General features: G+C 32.8%; 1 protein-coding gene across 12 annotated transcripts in view; it reads right to left on the reverse strand.

Moving 5' to 3' along the window:
- The window catches only part of MYO9A (myosin IXA), a 301,754-nt gene that overhangs the window by 229,534 nt on the left and 53,139 nt on the right, over positions 1 to 19,081 (reverse strand). For all 12 annotated transcript variants that reach the window (XM_031956316.1, XM_031956313.1, XM_031956318.1 and 9 more), the window contains exon 2: positions 4,727 to 5,640. In XM_031956316.1, coding sequence (XP_031812176.1) covers positions 4,727 to 5,569 — 843 coding nt within the window. In that variant the 5' untranslated portion in view covers positions 5,570 to 5,640. The remainder of the gene's footprint in view (positions 1 to 4,726; positions 5,641 to 19,081) is intronic.

The raw sequence follows: 19,081 nt of genomic DNA on the forward strand, positions 1-19,081 counted from the left end.
AGAAGGCAGCTTTAGTTGAATAAGGATTTAAAATGAGAGAGTAGTGGAGATGTAGATGGCTTTTTTTTTTTTAAGTCTTTAGCCACAAAAAAGAGGAGAAACAGAGAGAAGCAAAAGGAAGAGCTTTTTAACTGTAGAAGAGACACAGGCATGTTTAAAGGTATCAGTTAAAGTAACAATCAAAAAAATTTGATTTCATTTTGATATCAAAAATTTGATAGCAAAGATCCAAGATAAATTGCCTTCCCCAAAATAACTGAACAAAGTAGTACAGAAGAAAACCAACTGAAGGGAAACTGGTAAGAGATTTAAACAATGCCAAGAAACATCCAACAATTCCATTTCAAGAGTAGTTTAAGGATGAAACTAGGAAGACAATAAATACGTGAAAAAAATGGAAAAGAGCTGCAAATTTTAATAACAAGCTCTTCTCACAATTAAAGACAACAGAATCACTATATTTGGACTTTTAAGACCATGGTGTGCTTAGAAAAGTAGTTGAAATATCAATGAAGAAAACACAAATGGAGAAAAAAGACTGAATTAGACCAAAAATAAACAGAGGAAATTCATGGAGGAAGAGAAACATTTTTTTTAAATGTCGAGGATTTAATCTGAAGGAAGAAGGGAAGATACCAATAGGATAGTAAAAAAAAAAAAAAAATCTTATTTTTATATTTTACTTTATTATTACCAAAAAGTAACTAAAAGAATGATAAGAGTAATAGGATTTATAGACCTAATTGTCCATATAACATTTTATTGGAATCATAGGCAACCTTGATATAGGTTTTAGAGTTAAGTTTTTACAAATAACATTTCACAATAGATCATATCTTTTTATCATTATAGAACTAAGATGAAGAGAATATAAGAATCTATAAAACTTATTATTTAAAGAAGAATTTGATTCAGTAAAGTAGGCCCTATTCTAACAAGTTGTCTCCTATGAAAGATTTTTTTAAGAATACACCCTCCCCCCCCCCCACACCCATATATATACATTCAGGGAGGGTTCTATTCCCTTGTCAAGAGTTATTAATAATCTGTTACACAAGATGAAACCAATATAAGATCTAGGTGATTAAAGAAGTCAAATGCTAAAATAACATAGTTGAAGGCAAAGAAAGTTCTGGGATGAAAAAATAATGTAGACAAGACAGTCAAGGTTCCAAAGAGAAGAGAAAGAAGAAGGGCAAGAACATTCAGGAAAGGTATGAAGAACAGTGTAACAGGATTGTAAAAGAAATCAAGGACTCAGCCAGTCTTAAGAATCAGGATCAAGATCTAGCCATAAATACTATAAATGCAGGTAAGAAATGCAGAGGCCAGCTAACAATTAATGAAGGACCAATTCAAAAAGTTTCCCCCATTTTCACATTCCTTCTTTTGAAACCAAAGTTTTACACCACCATAAAACAGGTGGCAAAGCAATAAAGGTTCCCCTTAATTCTATCCTGCAACAGACTGTACTACTCATGTGATTTGCTACATAATTCCTTATATTATAATTCATTTATTGACAGGCTTTATTTCTCCTTTAGGACAGAAAGTTTTTTCAGGGAAAAGACTTGGTCTTTATATATCTTTGTAATCACCTAACATAGTACTTCACACACAGTATTAACTTAAGCTCAATGTGTTAAATGAAAGTATATAAACATAAAGAAGGTAAGGTAATGCAAGATGTAGCTAAGTAGCCCTGTGATTTGAGCTTAAGATCTGGAGTCAGGAATGATATTTGGTTCAGACAACTAACTAGCTGTGTGATGCTACACATCACTTATTCATTCTTGGTTTCAGTTTCCTTAACTGCAAAATAAGCATAATAATAGGTTGTAGTGAGGATCAAAGGAGTTATCAAGTCTTAAGTGCTAACTATTATTAATAAGATAGAGACCTCAAAACCATACCATATAACAAAGAAATGGATTAAGAATCAAGAAAAGTAAAGACAAAAAGAATGATCCCTCTCTTTAAATTTTTGAAGAGCTGTCATTCCTGAGGGGGAATTTAAGTTGTTTTATTTAGTCTTGACAGGCAGAACTGGAACCAATGAGTGCAAAGTACAGGAAAGTAGTTTTCATCTTTATGTAAGGAACAGCTTCCTAATAATTACAATTGTCCAAAAAGTAGAATGAGCTACCTCACATGGTAATAACTTTCCCATGCCCTAAAGATGTTTAATGGAAGAATGGATTATTGCTCAGGTAGGGTTTGGACTTTCTAGAAAAACTCTTACAGTCAATACTAGAGCTAAAAGTTTCTGGGAAAAGAACCAATTTCCTGAGGAAAATATTTGGAAAATGTTGACCAACAACACAGAAAATAGTGTTGAGTTATATACAATTTAGCTACAATTAATTCTGTGGTTCTTGTAGTTCTCCTACCTTTCTCTGACTGTTCCCTCTCATTCTCCTTTCTTGGATCATCACACTAACTAACTAAAGTACTGTCTAAGGCTGTGAGTCCTTTTTCCATCTCTCTATATTCTCTTTCCCCTGTGACCTCATCAACTCCATTGGGTTCACCTAGTATTTCTATGAATGAGATTCTCAAATCTATATATCCAGTCCCAAATCTTGTCATTTTCACCTTCTCAAACCTTCTATCAGAATTGTCAAGATACTGCAAAAGACTTATGAATGGTGTTTGCCTTAAGTCTCTCAGCACTTCAATATATCATCGAAATAGGTACAAAAATGACTGTCCTTAAAGAGAGATCTGTCCATATCACTCATCTAACTTGATTAATTCCAATAACTCTCTATTGTCTCTAGGGCAGAGCTTTCAGAGTCTTACACAACATAGCTCCATCTTTTCTTTCCAACACAATGATATTTACTCCCCCTACAATATTCTCATAATCCAAACTGTTGGTCTTTCTAATCTTCACACATAACCCTCCATTTTGTATCTTCTCACCTTTGCTCTGGCTGACCTTCATTCCTGGAAAGGAAATACTTCCTCATTTTGGCCTAATGTTTTTCCTTCAAAACCCAATTTAAGCACAACTCTCTATGTGAAGTCTTTTCTCCATCCTCTCATTAGTTAGCGCCCACTCCCCAAATACCTTATATTTATTTGTATATATATGCCTCATGTGCATATTACACATACACATAGACTCACACATATATCTGGCTATGTATATATGTATGAATGTATACACACACAACCATAAATACACTTTTGGTTGCCTTGTTGTCTCTGGGAATTTTCTCTGTGCTTGAAATTCTCTCTTTGTCTACTGGTTCCCCATAAGTGACAATTAAAATCTCACCTTGTGGAAGAAGCTTTTCCCAACCACTCTTAATTCTAGTGCCATCCTTCTAATTATTTCCCATTAATCCTATTTGTAGCTTCTCTTTACAGATTAGCTTACTTATTGTCTCCTTCATTTGCTTATGAGTTCTTTGATATCAGGAGCTGTCTTTTGTCTCTTTTGGTATCCCCAGTTCTTAGCACAATGCCAGCATGTACTAGGAACTTAATAGAGGCTTACTGACTGGCTTTTAAAAGAAAACTCTTTGAATAGGGACTATTTCATTCCTGGCATTTGTAGTCTACCAGCCCCCTAGTACAGTGACTAGAGCACTTATTAATTAACTAGTTCTCAAAGAATTATGAAGAAATTTATTAAAACAGCCAATTTTTTGGAAAATCTAGAATTTTAAAGTGCAAACATGATACATAGCAACAAGCTCAAAGTTTATCTGTTTATATAAGGGAGAAAATGAAAATCACGTGAAATAGCTTATAAGATATAGTATCATAAAGAATATCATGGGCAATCTTATTCTCAATACATCATTTATAACACTTGTAAATTTAGAGTAGGTGATTCAAACGTAGAAGAATTTTACATTGTTTCCATTAGTCAAAAGGCTTTTAAAGAAATCTTTCTGAAATATTATATTGCAAAGTTCTCCCAGAGTTTTGCAACTTTTGTTTAAAATAGAGATTTTGTCGATTCAAAAACTGAGAAGGATCAAACTAAGCCATATCTAAGGACTTATTCCATCTCTAATGATCTATGATTGAGTAGTTCACTTCAAGTACATGTTTTAAAGCCAAATAACAGTATTATCTTCTTTACTTTCAATCCAAACAAACAAACAAAAAAAAGGTTTGCTTTCTTTCCTTTAAATACTGATAATACTATTTTGAAAGCATATTTTTAAATGATAACAAAAAAAACTAGGTAATACTATATAGTTGTAAAATGATACTGAGCTCTTTTTTTTAAAAGTAGTTTCAGTACTTAGGAGAGATACCAAGAATAGAGATACTAACCAAACATTCAGGATAATTCACTTTTACAACATACCTATCACCTTCTTCATATTTGCATAAATCCCCTTGACCTATATAATTGTCCTTTCTCCTCTCCTACTGGATACCTTCAGTTTTCTTATTCATGTTTCTTATTCATATATATTCTAGTGCCTAGATATCATCTTTGGGGAAAAAAAATGTAACCCTCCCAAACACTGCCATTTTCAGGTTTCATTACCATTGAATGCTACCTATGCTACTTCTCTACCAACAACTGTTTTAAAACTCTACAGACAAGTTAAAGATATGCTGGTATTCATAGGTAAAAGTACAAATGATATTAACAGTCTTATGTCAGTTATTTGCTTACTATGGCAAAACAAATTGTATTAGCACTTACTGAGTGACAAATTAAAAAACAGTACAGTAGTTCTACAACTCATCTTACCTCAAGTACTGGTCCAGCTCCAAGAATTATCTGTTCTACTCCACTGGCAAATCCCTTCTGGCTAAGAGCTGTAAGATGGTGAATGAGAAAGTTTGTACTCTGTGTCTTCCCAGAACCACTTTCCCCTGAAATAACAATGCACTGGTTCTTTTTGCGCTGAAGCATAGCATGATAAGCTACATCTGCCACAGCATAAATGTGGGGTTCAAGCTTTCCCAGTTGATGATTATCATACATTTTGACATATTTAGGATTGTAAATAGGAAGAAATTTAAATGGATTAATGACTATTAGAATGCTACCAACATAAGTATAAATTTTTTCTTGCTTAAAGCGGTTTCGGAGGTTTTCCAGAAGTGTTTTCTCATTTAAATCAGGTAAACTACATAAATCATCATAATCCTTTTGCTGTGGCTGGGGAAGGAAACCTCGTTCCATCATCCTCCGACGCTCTTCTGTAACACGGAGCCATGACTGAAGACTGCCATAATGAATTGAGCCATCGAGATTTTTCTCTCTCAAAAGGAATCGGTAATCCTCTCCACTCAACTTGTTTTCTAAGGCCATCCGTGGCCACATCATCATTCGCTGAACCGGACAGTCTGTTGGATTGAGTATCCATTCTTCCCCACCAAATTCTTTCACTTCGGCTAGAACATAACATTTTGTTTTGTCAAGCTTAAGTCTATTAATAAGAGCATCTATCACCTCAGCAGCACTTGAGTTTTTTCTGGCTGGGACCGGACAGTAGATGGTGCCTTCTGAAATTGTCCCAGGATAAATATGTAATGTATGTTCACTGTCCTCAAAGCGTCGTCTTCCTCCAACATCATTCACATTCATATTGGATCTTATCCCATCAGCATTGATACTGCATGTTTAGAACTCTCCCCAAAAGATTCATAACTTCAAAACTGCAAGAAAAAACAAAGAAAAATGCAAAAAAAAAAAATGTATCAAACATACCAAAATAAATTTCAACATATTTTTTAAAATTTTTGTTAGTACTTTTTAAGAGATAAAAGACCCTTCCTTTTCATTAATTCTTTATCATAGAATCTTAAGCCTGGTATTATCTAATCCAAGTGACTCAATTTAAAAATGAGCAAACCAGTAGTAGAGATAAGACACAAACACAGGTTTCAATAATCGCTATCCTATATTTTTTCTACAATTATATAAATACATTCAAAAATATTGAGTATGCATCTTTAAAGCATTGTGGGATATATAGAGAATATGATTTGGTTATTATACTCAGGTACATGTTTAGATTTAAATAAGATTGTGAAAGGTAATTGAAAATGAAGACAAGTCACAGAGTATTTTTTTGGCTTCTTGCTTTTAAATTCGGAATTGGTGGTCAATAGTCAGCGAAAAGCTATGATTTTAGTAATGATTTAAAGAGATATGCATTCCATTTGGCAAAAAAACATCTAGCTTTAAAATTCATAGCAATATATCACAGTATATCTTGCCTTGAGATTTACCAACTGTATCTACACCTATTATGTGCCAGGTACTGTATCAAATACTTTACCAATATCTCATTTTATTCTCACAACAACCCTATAGAATAGGAATTATTATATTCATTTTACAGTTGATCAAACTGAGGCAAATTTAAGTTAAGTGATTTCTACAAAGTGACACAGCTATTAAGTTTCTGAAGTCAGATTTGAAAGCAGGTTTTTCTGACTCCAGAATCCTATGCATTTTATCACCTAATTGGAAAAGAGTAAATAAAGTATAGTCACAGCAATACTACTATAGAGTTTATATTGCCAAGGTAGTCAAAAATCTAGGAAAACAAGGTTAACAATATTTACAACTGTAATTTTTGTAATAAAAAAGAATTGTAAGGAAGCTAGATGTCCATCAATTGGGGAAAAATAAAACTAAACCAACTGTAGAAGCTAAACAAACTGTAGTATGTTACTGTTATAGAATATTGTTGCCAAAAAGTAAAATCAATAAAATAGTAAGTAAACAAGTGAAATCACAACAAAACCAGAATTAAAAAACTAATCAGAACATATTATGCAGTTATATATTGAGAACACAAAATAGAAAAATACCTTCAAAAATATAAAATATACCAACTGTGAAAAGCCCATAGTGATCTTAAATAACTCAATCTCAGAAAACGAATTAAATCTAGCTATAAAGGAACTACCAAAAGAGAGGGAAACTCTTTTACATGAGTTCTATTAAATTTTTAAAGAATAGTTAGTATTCATAATTCACAAATTCTTCTCAAAAAAACTGAGAAAGACACCTACTAGAATCTTTTTTTTTTTTTTGGGGGGGGGGGGGAAGGTGTTAGAATCCTTACAAGGTGTTAAGTCATTAGAGTTGATAGAAATAATGCTTATATAATTGGTTCACACTTTTGGAGTTCACACCTTCAGGAGAGTTCACACATCAGGTCACACAGAACTCATACCTTTAAGAGAGTTTACACATTAGAGGTCACACTTTGGAGTTCACACCTTTAGAGAGCTTATATAAACTAGAAGCCTCCAGGAAAAGGAGGAGACTTCAGGAGATTCACAAGTGAGAAGTGAGTTGAGGGGATTGAGAAGCCAGGAGTCGGAGTTGAGCTAGAGGCAGAAGCTTGCAGAGGCAAAGGCCTAGCAACAAGAGCTGTCAGAACGAAGGAAAGCTTACCGGGCTATTTTGGAAGAGAATAAAAGACTGAACTTTTATCAGCTATCTGTGTTTGAGGTGATTATTACTCTGAACTGAAACTAAGGCTGCCTCCAGAAAACCTGCCCAAGAAACCTGCTCCCAGAGAACCACCATATTTTAGAAAAATAGAGAATACCAAAGAATTAATATCTACATTAAGAAAGGTTTATATATATATATATATATATATATATATATATACCAATATCACTAATGAATATCATCTCAAAAATTTTATACAAAATCCCATCAAACAGATAACAATTTATGATTAAGTAGGATTTTAGGATGCAAGGGTAATTAAATGTTAGGAAAATAATCATATTAAAACCCCCAATATTCCAAACCACACAATTATCTCAACAGAGTAGAACAGAAGAAGAAAAGCAATGCTTTTAACAAAGTATAACACTTTTATGCCAAATGCCCTACAAAGTACAGGCAGAGATTTTTTTTTTTTTTTGTATCATAAAAAGCATCTAAAACAATAGCAAGCATCATATGCAACAGGGATGCATTAGTCTTTTCTAATATGGAAGTGAAGCACTTTCCCCAGTAATATTTGACATTGTACCAGAAATAACAGCAATAGAAATAAGATGGGAATAAAAGGAATAAAAAGGATATCAAACTATACCTATTTGCTAAAGATAAGATAGATGGTTTACTTGAAAAACCCCAAGGCTTAAATGAAGACACTGAGATAATTAGTAACTTCAGGCTACAAAATAAATTCTCAAAAAAAATCAACAGCATTTCTACACAATAACAAAATAAAAAAGAATCACAGAAAGAGAAATTCCACTCTAAATGCTTCAGATATATGGGGATCAATCCCCTCCTCAAAGCTCACAAAAACTTTGTACAAATTAAAAACATCCGTAAGAGCTGAAGGAAAAGTCAGTGCCCATACTTAGGCTTTGTGGATATAATAAAAATAATATTACCAAAATAAATTTACATTCTTAATACTGTAAGAATCAAATTATAAGGAAGATACTTTAAAGAGTTTGGTAAAATAATAAAATTTATTTGGAAAAAGAAAAGATCTAGAATATAATGGGAAATGATGGAGGAAAAAAAGGTCCAAGGACCACTTCTAGATCTCAAATTACATAAAAGCAGTAGTCATCAAAAACAGTTTACTGTTTACTAGTTTAAAAAAACAAACAAAAAGCAGAAAGAGCAACAGAACAGACTTGACAAGGGAGCATCAGAAATAAAGAAATTCAATAACCCAGTTTTCAATAAAGTAGAATACATAAGATTAAATTTTTTAAAATTGCTGAGAAAACTGGAAAACAATCTGGGAGAAATTAGGCTTAGACTGACATTTTATACCACATCTTAAAGTTAAAGATGATAATACAAAAAAAAAAAAAAAAGGAAAATTAAGACCATGTACTGTTCATAGCCATGGGTGAGAGAGATATTCTTAATCAAAAAGAAATAGAGGCAATTACAAAAGATAAAGTAAATTTGAACTGAAAAGATTCTGCATAGACAACATTAATGCATCTAAGATATCAAATTTCTTTTATAAGGATTTAGTATCCAAAATATATAAATAATTAATGGGAGATGTGTAAAACTAATAGCCGCTTCCCAAATAGTAAATGGTCAAAGGATATGGACAGTTCTCAAAAAAATTCTTAAGCATTATGCAAATAAACTGACTAAAATGACTAAACAGTTTGACCCAGAGATGATAACTGTGCTTCCACAAGAAAGCCAAATGATAAGAAAAACTTTCATATACTTCAAAATATCTATAGAAGTACTTCTTGGAATAGCTAGAAGTGAAAACAAAGTGTATACCCAAATGGCTAAATTAACTGTGTAATGGAATACCAATGTGCTATAACAAAGCATGCAATGGGAGAGGATTCTGGAAAGATAGAGTAGTCATAAAATTCCAAGTTCTTCAGATTTCCCCCACAAAAGAAACAAAATTATGCCTCAGGGTGAACTTAGATTGGTGGGGGAAAAAATAAGATTTGGGGCTTAAGAGGGGTCCACCTGGGACAATCCAAGACTCCAAGGCATGAATTTAACCAGTGTGAAGTATAAACACCTCACACTTCCAAGTTAGTTCCAATGAAACTGGCAAGTAGGGAGCCCTGGGGCCACCTGGGTTCAAGGAATTGTCACAGAGAGCCACAGGAACCTCTCAGACAGCCTGGAGCATTGGGGCCTAAATTCAGGAAGATTGAGGAAACTTCTTCTGAGTAGGAAGGTCAGGCCCAGCTATGCTACAGAGAGGCAGCACTGGGTGAGAAAGAATCAGTCTACCTGGTGAGTGTAGAAGCAGTAGGACAGGGACATTGCTAGCTGTGAAGTAGTGTGCTGGATCAGGGCAACAGGTTAAATACTCATAACACCACCATTAATCTAGTAACTTAGTATTTGATAAACCCTAATACTCCAGCTTCTGGAATAACAACTCACTATTTCACAAAAATTACTGGGAAAAAATGTCAGAAACTCAACGTAGACCTACATCTCACAGCCCATACCAAAATAAGGTCAAAATAGGTCCATAATTGGGCATAAAGAGAGATACCATAAGCAAATTAAAAGAGCAAGGGATAGTTTACTTATCAGATTTATGGAGAGGGAGGAATAGAAGAACTAGAAAACATTATGAAATGCAAAATGGACAACTTTGATTGCATTAAATTAAGTTTTTGTGCAAACAAAACCAACACAAGATTAAAAGTACAAAGCTGGGGAAAATAAATTTGACAGCCAGTTTTTCTGATAAAAAACTTCATTTCTAAAATATATAAAGAATTGTTCAAATCTATAAGAACACAAGTCATTCTCCAATTGAGAAATTGTCTGAGGATATGAACTTTCAATTTTCAGATGATGAAATTAAAGCCATTTATAGCTACATGAAAAAAAATGCTCTAAATAACTATTCATTAGAGAAATGCAAATTAAAACAACTCTGAGGTACCACCTCACACCTCTTAGATTGACTAAGATGGCAGGAAAACATAATGACAACTACTGGAGGGGATGTGGGAAAACTACGGACTAGTTTTGTTTGAGGAGTTATTAACTGATCCAACCATTCTAGAAAGCAACTTGGAACAATGCTCAAAGCACTATAAAACTGTGTAATATCTCTTTGACCAGCAATGCTACCATTGGAACTGTATCCCAAGGAAATCATAAAGGAAGAGAAAAGACCCACTTGTGCAAAAATATTTATAGCAGCTCTTTTGGTGGCAAAGTATTGAAAATGAGTAGATGCTCATCAATTGGAGAATGGCTGAATAAGTTATGACATATGAAGGTAATGGAATATTATTGACCTATAAAAATGATGAACAAGCTAATTTTAGAAAGGCATGGAAGGATTTACACAAACTGATGTCGAGTGAAACAAGTAGAACCAGGAATGCATTGTCCACAGCAAGCTTGTGTGTTGGTCAACTAAAGACCTGGTTCTTCTCAGGCATTTAGTGATCTAAGGCAATCCCAACAAACTTTGGATTAAAAATACCATCTGCATTCAAAGTTAGAATTATGGAGACTGAATATAAATTAACACAGGCTATGTTCACTATTTTTTTCCCCTTGCTTGTTTTTTTTTCCTCATGATTTTTCTCTCCCAAAATGATCCATAAAGAAATGTGTATAAAAAAAATTAATGTACATATATAATTAGGAAAAAAAAGAAAACAACAAAAAAGGGGGGGGAGAAAGAAAATTAGAATTGGACAAAGGGAAGACAGCAAAACTATGACACCAAGAAAGTATAAAACAAAATATAAAAAAAAAACGAAAAAACCAGAACAAAATGTGAAAATATTAGGAACACCTAAAGAACAGAACAAGAAAAGAAAACAAAAATAATCGGACTACTTGAAAGCTATGACCAAAAAAATAATCTTGACACAGTAATACAAGAAATTGTTTTGGAATGATAGAACTCAAGGGAAAAGTAGAAATAGGGGAAAAAAAATCCACCAATCATCATATCAAAGAGATCCTACAAGGAAAACACCTAGGAATATTATTGCTAACTTTCAAAATTCACAGATGAAAGAAAATTTTTTTTACAATAAATAAAACAAAAAAAAAATCAATTGTGCTGGAGCTACAATTAAAAAGTACAAAATTTATCAGCAAACATAATAAAAGATCCCAAATCCCAGAATAATATATATCAAAAATCAAAAGAATGAGGCCTAAGGTTAAAAATATCACATCCAGTAAAACTAACCATAATACTGAATAAAAAAAGAAACATTTAATGAACTCACATATTTTCAGAACTCTGTCTCAACCAAACCTGAATTCAACAGAAAATTTAACATATAAGAGCCAACATTAAAAAATTAATTTCTTTCCCCCTACACAACTTTATTTTTAATAATAGCTTTTTTATTTTCAAAATACATGGAAAAATAGGTTTCAACATTCACCCTTGCAAAATTATCTCATGTTCCAAATTTCTACTTCCTTTTTCTTCTCCTTCCCCTAGAAAGCAAGTAATGCAAATACATGTTAAAAACATACAATTCTTCTATACATATTTCTGAATTTATCATGCTGCACAAGAAAAATAAGATCAAAAAGGGGGGAAAATGAGGAAGAAAACAAAAAGAAAGCAAATAACAAAAAAGTGAAAAAACGGTTCTCTTTCTGGCTGCAGATGGATCTCTCCATCACAAGTCTATTGGAATTGGCCTGACTCATCTCACTGTTGAAAAGAGCTCCATCCATCAGAACTGGTCATCACATAATCTTGTTGTTGCTGTGTACAATGTTCTCTTGGTTCTACTCACTTCACTTAGCATCAGTCAATGTAAGTAAGAGACTTACTTAGCAGGCCTTTCTGAAATCATTCTGCTAAATTAATGAGTAATTTCAAGGGACTCAACAAGGACAAATTGTTTGGTTTTTACATGGAAATGTAAATCCTGTTTAAGACTGACATCAGTAACTAGGTAGTTCGAAAGACTGGGGCAGAATTGAGGATGATCTAGCTCTAAAAAGCAAAACAATCTAAGAAAAGAAAAAGAATAATTATGCTAAATGAATGGGGTGCAGAGGAAGAAATGACAATATAAATCAGAAGGAGATGGGCTGGTAGTTCTGAAAATATCACACACACACACACACACACACACACAGACACCATGAAGTTATAGCACCCTCCAAAATCTATAAAGAAATAAGGGGAAAAGGAATAGGATAAGTTGAGATACAACAGGGTATGTAGATTAACAGCAGTTAGACAAGGGGTGTAGATTAATGTAAAAGGGATAAAGAAGGAGGGAAAGGGTGATATAAGATATGATGGGGTAGAAAAGATTAGTTGGATTAAAGATAGTGGGATAAAATGTGTAGATTAATGAGAATGGGATAAAGAGGGAGGGAAAAACTAGGAAGGGAAGATAAGAATCTGTGGGTATGAAAAGAGGCTAAGTAATATAGCAAGACAAGTTAAGGAGTAGAATTAAAGTAGAAGAGTTAGCAGAGATAGGAAACAAAAGATATATACAAACACTAAAACAAGGATCAGGAACAGAATTTATTAGCAAAAAAAAAAAGGGAGGCCTAATAATCATTAATTTCAGACAAAGTTGAATTTAAAAGATTCAATCAAGAGAGAAATCTATATTATGTCAGTCATATTACTACTGTTTCAGAAGAATGTCTACATGTGTGTAAATGTATGTATATAGATATATGTATATTATGTGGGGATGGGGTGTATATGTGTGTGTATGTATAAGCATATGTATGTATATATATAAATATACCCCTGCTTAACTAGTCTGCAGAGGAAAAATGGGGATGATGAAAGAGAAGAAAAAAAAAATAAAGTAAAAAGTACATATCATAGAACAAAAGAAAAGATGGGCATTCATGAATATAATCTTTTATTAGTATATATGCTCTCTTAAAATGGAAATTTATTGTTATATATTTTCAATTCTCCCTGATTTTCTGCTGGGCATATGATAATGTTTTATTCTGTTTTTTTGTGTGCCTTTATTGTTGTTCTTTTTCAATTTTGTTTTTAATTTTAAATAAGTATTTTTTAAAAAATAAAGAAACAATTATCTAATGAATACTAAGGATACTAATGCAAGTGAAATAATCAGAGCCAAGAAAAAATATATACAGTAACTACAAGAACATAAATGCAGGAGAAAAAAGCATAACATCAAAAAATCAAAAGCAAATTAATATAATTATAAGGATAAAGAGGGACTTAATTGAAGAGAAATATGAAAACATCCCTGTCACCCTCTTTTGATAAAGATGGGAGTTCCACACATTGCGTATTTTTCAGATTTTCTCAAGAGATTGATCAGCTGTGCTAATTTCTCCCTCTCTTAACAATATCAACAATGACACTATTTTCCTATGGAATGGCTCTCTTAAAAGAAGGAGATAAAGAGATTCATAGGATAGTATGATGATAGAAGAAACAGAAAACATCAATTAAAAATTCTCTTTAAAAAAGAGTAGTATTCAAGAGAATATAGTACACAGCAACAGAAGTTCATATGATAATCAATTCTGATGTACTTGGCTCTTTTCAACAATGAGGTGATTCAAGTTAATTCCAATGGTCTTGTGATGGAGAGCCATCTACACTTAGAGAATTGTGAGGACTGAAAGTGGATCATAACATAGTATTTTTACTCTTTGTTGTTTGTTATTTGCTTTTTTTCCTCGTTTTTTTCCCTTTTTGATCTGATTTTTCTTGTGCAGCATGATAAATGTGGAAATATGTATAGAAGAATTGCACATGTTTAACACATTGGATTACTTGATGTTTAGGGAAAAGAAGTGGGGAGAAAGGGACAAAGTTTTGGAACACAAGGTTTTACAAGGGTAGATACTGAAAACTATCTTTGCATGTATTTTGAAAATAAAAAGAATTATTTTTTAAAAAGAGGTATTTCATGTAACCAACAAATGTCAACAGCAAATGATAAATAAAAGATATTATATTCAAATTAACTTTATAAAGTACAAAACATTTGCTAGCCTACCTATAGATCTAGAATTTATATCAACACAACTAAGAAACATTTTTGCAGAAATAAAAGAAGGGAGACGTCAAGATGCCAGTAGTAGAAAAAGGCAGTCCATCTCCTGACACAACTAGTCTTAACAAATACTTCAGGCAATTCCCAAAATGAATACTAAGGGGAAAATCTTTTTTTTTTTTTTTTTTAATTTTTCAATGGTGTTATATTTAACAGTATCATTTTGAAATATTTTTTTTTTATTTAATAGCCTTTTATTTACAGGATATATGCATGGGTAACTTTACAGCATTAACAATTGCCAAACCTCTTGTTCCAATTTTTCACCTCTTACCCCCCCCACCCCCCCTCCCCTAGATGGCAGGATGACCAGTAGATGTTAAATATATTAAAATATAAATTAGATACACAATAAGTACATGACCAAAACGTTATTTTGCTGTACAAAAAGAATCAGACTCTGAAATATTGTACAATTAGCTTGTGAAGGAAATCAAAAATGCAGGTGTGCATAAATACAGGGATTGGGAATTCAATGTAATGGCTTTTAGTCATCTCCCAGAGTTCTTTTTCTGGGCATAGCTGGTTCAGTTCATTACTGCTCCATTAGAAATGATTTGGTTGATCTCGTTGCTGAGGATGGCCTGGTCCATCAGAACTGGTCATCATATAGTATTGTTGTTGAAGTATATAATGATCTCCTGGTCCTACTCATTTCACTCAGCATCAGTTCGTGTAAGTCTCTCCAGGCCTTTCTGAAATCATCCTGTTGGTCATTTCTTACAGAACAGTAATATTCCATAATATTCATATACCACAATTTATTCAGCCATTCTCCAACTGATGGACATCCATTCAGTTTCCAGTTTCTAGCCACTACAAAAAGGGCTGCCACAAACATTCGTGCACATACAGGTCCCTTTCCCTTCTTTATAATCTCTTTGGGATATAATCCCAGTAGTAACACTGCTGGATCAAAGGGTATGCACAGTTTGATAACTTTTTGAGCATAGTTCCAAACTACTCTCCAAAATGGTTGGATTCGTTCACAACTCCACCAACAATGCATCAATGTCCCAGTTTTCCCGCATCCCCTCCAACAATCATCATTATTTTTTCCTGTCATCTTAGCCAATCTGACAGGTGTGTAGTGGTATCTTAGAGTTGTCTTAATTTGCATTTCTCTGATTAATAATGACTTGGAGCATCTTTTCATATGACTAGAAATAGTTTCAATTTCTTCATCTGAGAATTGTCTGTTCATATCCTTTGACCATTTTTCAATTGGAGAATGGCTTGATTTTTTATAAATTAGAGTTAATTCTCTATATATTTTGGAAATGAGGCCTTTATCAGAACCTTTGACTGTAAAAATATTTTCCCAGTTTATTGCTTCCCTTCTAATCTTGTCTGCATTAGTTTTGTTTGTACAAAAACTTTTCAGTTTGGTATAATCGAAATTTTCTATTTTGTGATCAGTAATGATCTCTAGTTCTGCTTTGGTCATAAAGACCTTCCCCTTCTACAGGTCTGAGAGGTAAACTATCCTGTGTTCCTCTAATTTATTAATAATTTCATTCTTTATGCCTAGGTCATGAACCCATTTTTGACCTTATCTTGGTGTACGGCGTTAAGTATGGATCAATGCCTAGCTTCTGCCATATTAGTTTCCAATTTTCCCAGCAATTTTTATCAAACAGTAAGTTCTTATCCCAAAAGCTGGGATCTTTGGGTTTGTCAAAGACTAGGTTGCTATATTTGTTGACTGTTTTATCCCTTGAACCTAATCTATTCCACTGATCAACTAATCTATTCCTAAGGGGAAAATCTAAAGAGAAACCACAATAAATCATTTTCAAGCATAAAATCACATATTTCCTCCTACAGACAAGTGACCATGGCAGGAAATATGGAACAGAGGTAAAATTGGGATTTCAAAGGGACACACCAAGAAGAAAAAAAGAAACAGTATTACGGATCTGAATTCTGCAGTAAGACACCAGATAAGACAAAGTAGGATCATACAATACTACTCTAGTCCTGCTCAGAACCCTAGCCTGAACACAAAGTTCCAATGTAGGATATCAGGCTGGAAGAGTTTTCTTCTGTTTTGTATTCTGACTACGTCAACAAGGATTTATTAAGTATTTACTACATATGCTAGGCTTTAATACTGCAGGGTTAAGATCACAAAGAAAGAGGGAAGAATAGCCCCTGCTCTCAAAGAGCACATAGTAAATACAAGCAAGAAACAGGATAAACTGGAATACTCTCAGAAGGCAAACACTTACATTAAGAGGGAATCAGGAAGGGCTTTTTGAAGAAGGTAGGCCTTTAGCTGAGACTTGGAGGGAGTCAAGAAGATAAATGATCAAAGGAAGAGGGAGAAAATATTGAAGTATGGGGGTCATCTAGTGAAACCACTCAAAAGATGAGAGACAAAAGGTCACATTCTAAGGACAGAAAAGGACACATTCTAAAGCTCCTGTTACCGGAGTACTTGGAGGGGGAGTAAGATGTAACAAAACTGTAAAGTTAGAAAGGGATCAGGTAATAAAAGTTTTTGAAAGTCCAATAGGAAATTATGTATTTGATCCTGGAGGTAGTAACAGTGAACCCAAAGGAATTTACTGAACAAAGGTGATATGGTCAGTCATGCATTTTAGTAAAATAAATTTGACAGCTGAATGAAGCCTATACTACAAAAGGCAGACAAAGCAGGAAGACCAGCCATAAGGTTAATGCAGTAATCTCAATTTGTGTCCAGGCTCTGTTATTTAACTTAGGATCACTGGCATAACTCTTCTGTTCAAAAAGTTTCGGTGGCTCTCTATTGCTTCTAGTTTGTATATCAAACTACTCTGGCACTTAAAAGCCCCTCACAATTTGACTTTATTATACTTTTCTTTTGGTTCATTATATATTACTCCCTTTCACATTCTGGCCAAAACTGTTGAAGAACTTATTTTCTTCCTCATAAGAAATATTCCATCTTCTCTCTCTTTATCTTTGTAAGAACTTTCTCCCATGCCTGTAAAACACTCTCTCCTCACCTCCATCCTCTTAAAACCCTACCTTCATTGAGCATTCAGTTCAACTGCCAATTCCTATAATGGATCTTTTCTGATCTTTCACTTGCTATTGCTCTATCATTTCCAATATTATTTTCTCTTTGCTTTGTATATAATTTTATATTTAATTATATGCAGATGTTGTTCTCTCCAATAGAATGTAAGTTCTGGGAAGAAAATATTTTGTGTGTGGGTCTATCTGCATACCTTAGCATCTATACATAGCACCTAAATTTTAAGTATCTACTAAATAACAATTTAATTGGGTTACTTTATTTTTTCAATATCTATTTCTAAAAGGCAGAAATTTAGTTTCCTACAATGCCATAGTTTAATAAAAATTTTATGAGAATCCTTTACCATTCTATTATGGCTAATTAAAAAAAAAAAAAACTCCTAAGAAAAAAATAGAATCAGAAGAAGAGAGTTTTATAGAAAAGCATTCTTCATGAGTGAACAATACCACCTTCTGGCAGAAATAATAAGAACTAGAGAGAATATTTTCAGGCACCAGCAACAATACTTAGGTAATAAGAAAGTTATTTCATATTGATTTTAAATGTTTCTAATTAAAATTTAATTAAAAGTGAAAATTATGAGGAACAAAACTTAGTAAAAAAAAAAAAAAAGCAACTTTTAAGAAAAGCAAAATTTAAAAAAACAAAAACAAAAACATTCCAAACATAACATTTCTAAAACCCACTCATCTTATTCAAGTCGAATTAATGCATATGATTAAAAGATGGATGAATATTTTTTTTATTTGTTTACTGTTGAACAAAGTAGATACCCTTTGATTTTCTATTCAGGACTTACAAACTACTGAAAAATTAAACAAATAAAAAAAGTGACAAGTTACTAATTACCAAGTGTCCATTTTGATGTTGCACTCATTCTATCAGATTATCCTAAAACTTAGTTACATTTCATATTACTTCTCCAAATGAAATAAATAATACCATATTAAATAAAACAAATCTATTTAATCAAATTTGCTTAACTCTGAAAACTCAAGAAGTACCTGATATTGCTTTTATTTTATCTTATAGTCTCTTTTCTAGGACAAAGAAAGGAAATTATACACATTAATGTTTCCTGTTATGTGGTTTAAAACCACCAAACAGAAATAGCTTTAATTTTTTAAGAATAAAGAATGGGTATACATAATATCATACTGGAGCATTACATAAAGTTATCACCCAAAACTACACAATAACATGGTATAGAGGAAAAAGTAGGCTTTGCTGAGCTGTCATACAAATTACATCTAAACAAATTTATTTGCATTAATAACTAGTAGAACTATATATTAACCAAGCAAGCAGTAAACCCCCAGATGAGAAAGTGACATTTGTTTCTGTATAAAGTCAACAAAATTATTTTTATTTCCTTTTGAAAGGCTACTCATGTAACAAGCTATACCACAGATGAGTCCCTCAAAAGCTGCAACAAGAAGTAAATTTGTATAAAATGAATTAATACAATCAATTAACTAAAGAGAGGTTTAAGAAACTCAGGGCTGTTTTCTAAAAGAACTGCTTTAACAATGCATTTGTTTTAATAACAGT

The sequence above is a fragment of the Sarcophilus harrisii genome, chromosome 2, assembly GCF_902635505.1.
Source record: "Sarcophilus harrisii chromosome 2, mSarHar1.11, whole genome shotgun sequence".
Lineage (NCBI taxonomy): Eukaryota > Metazoa > Chordata > Mammalia > Dasyuromorphia > Dasyuridae > Sarcophilus > Sarcophilus harrisii.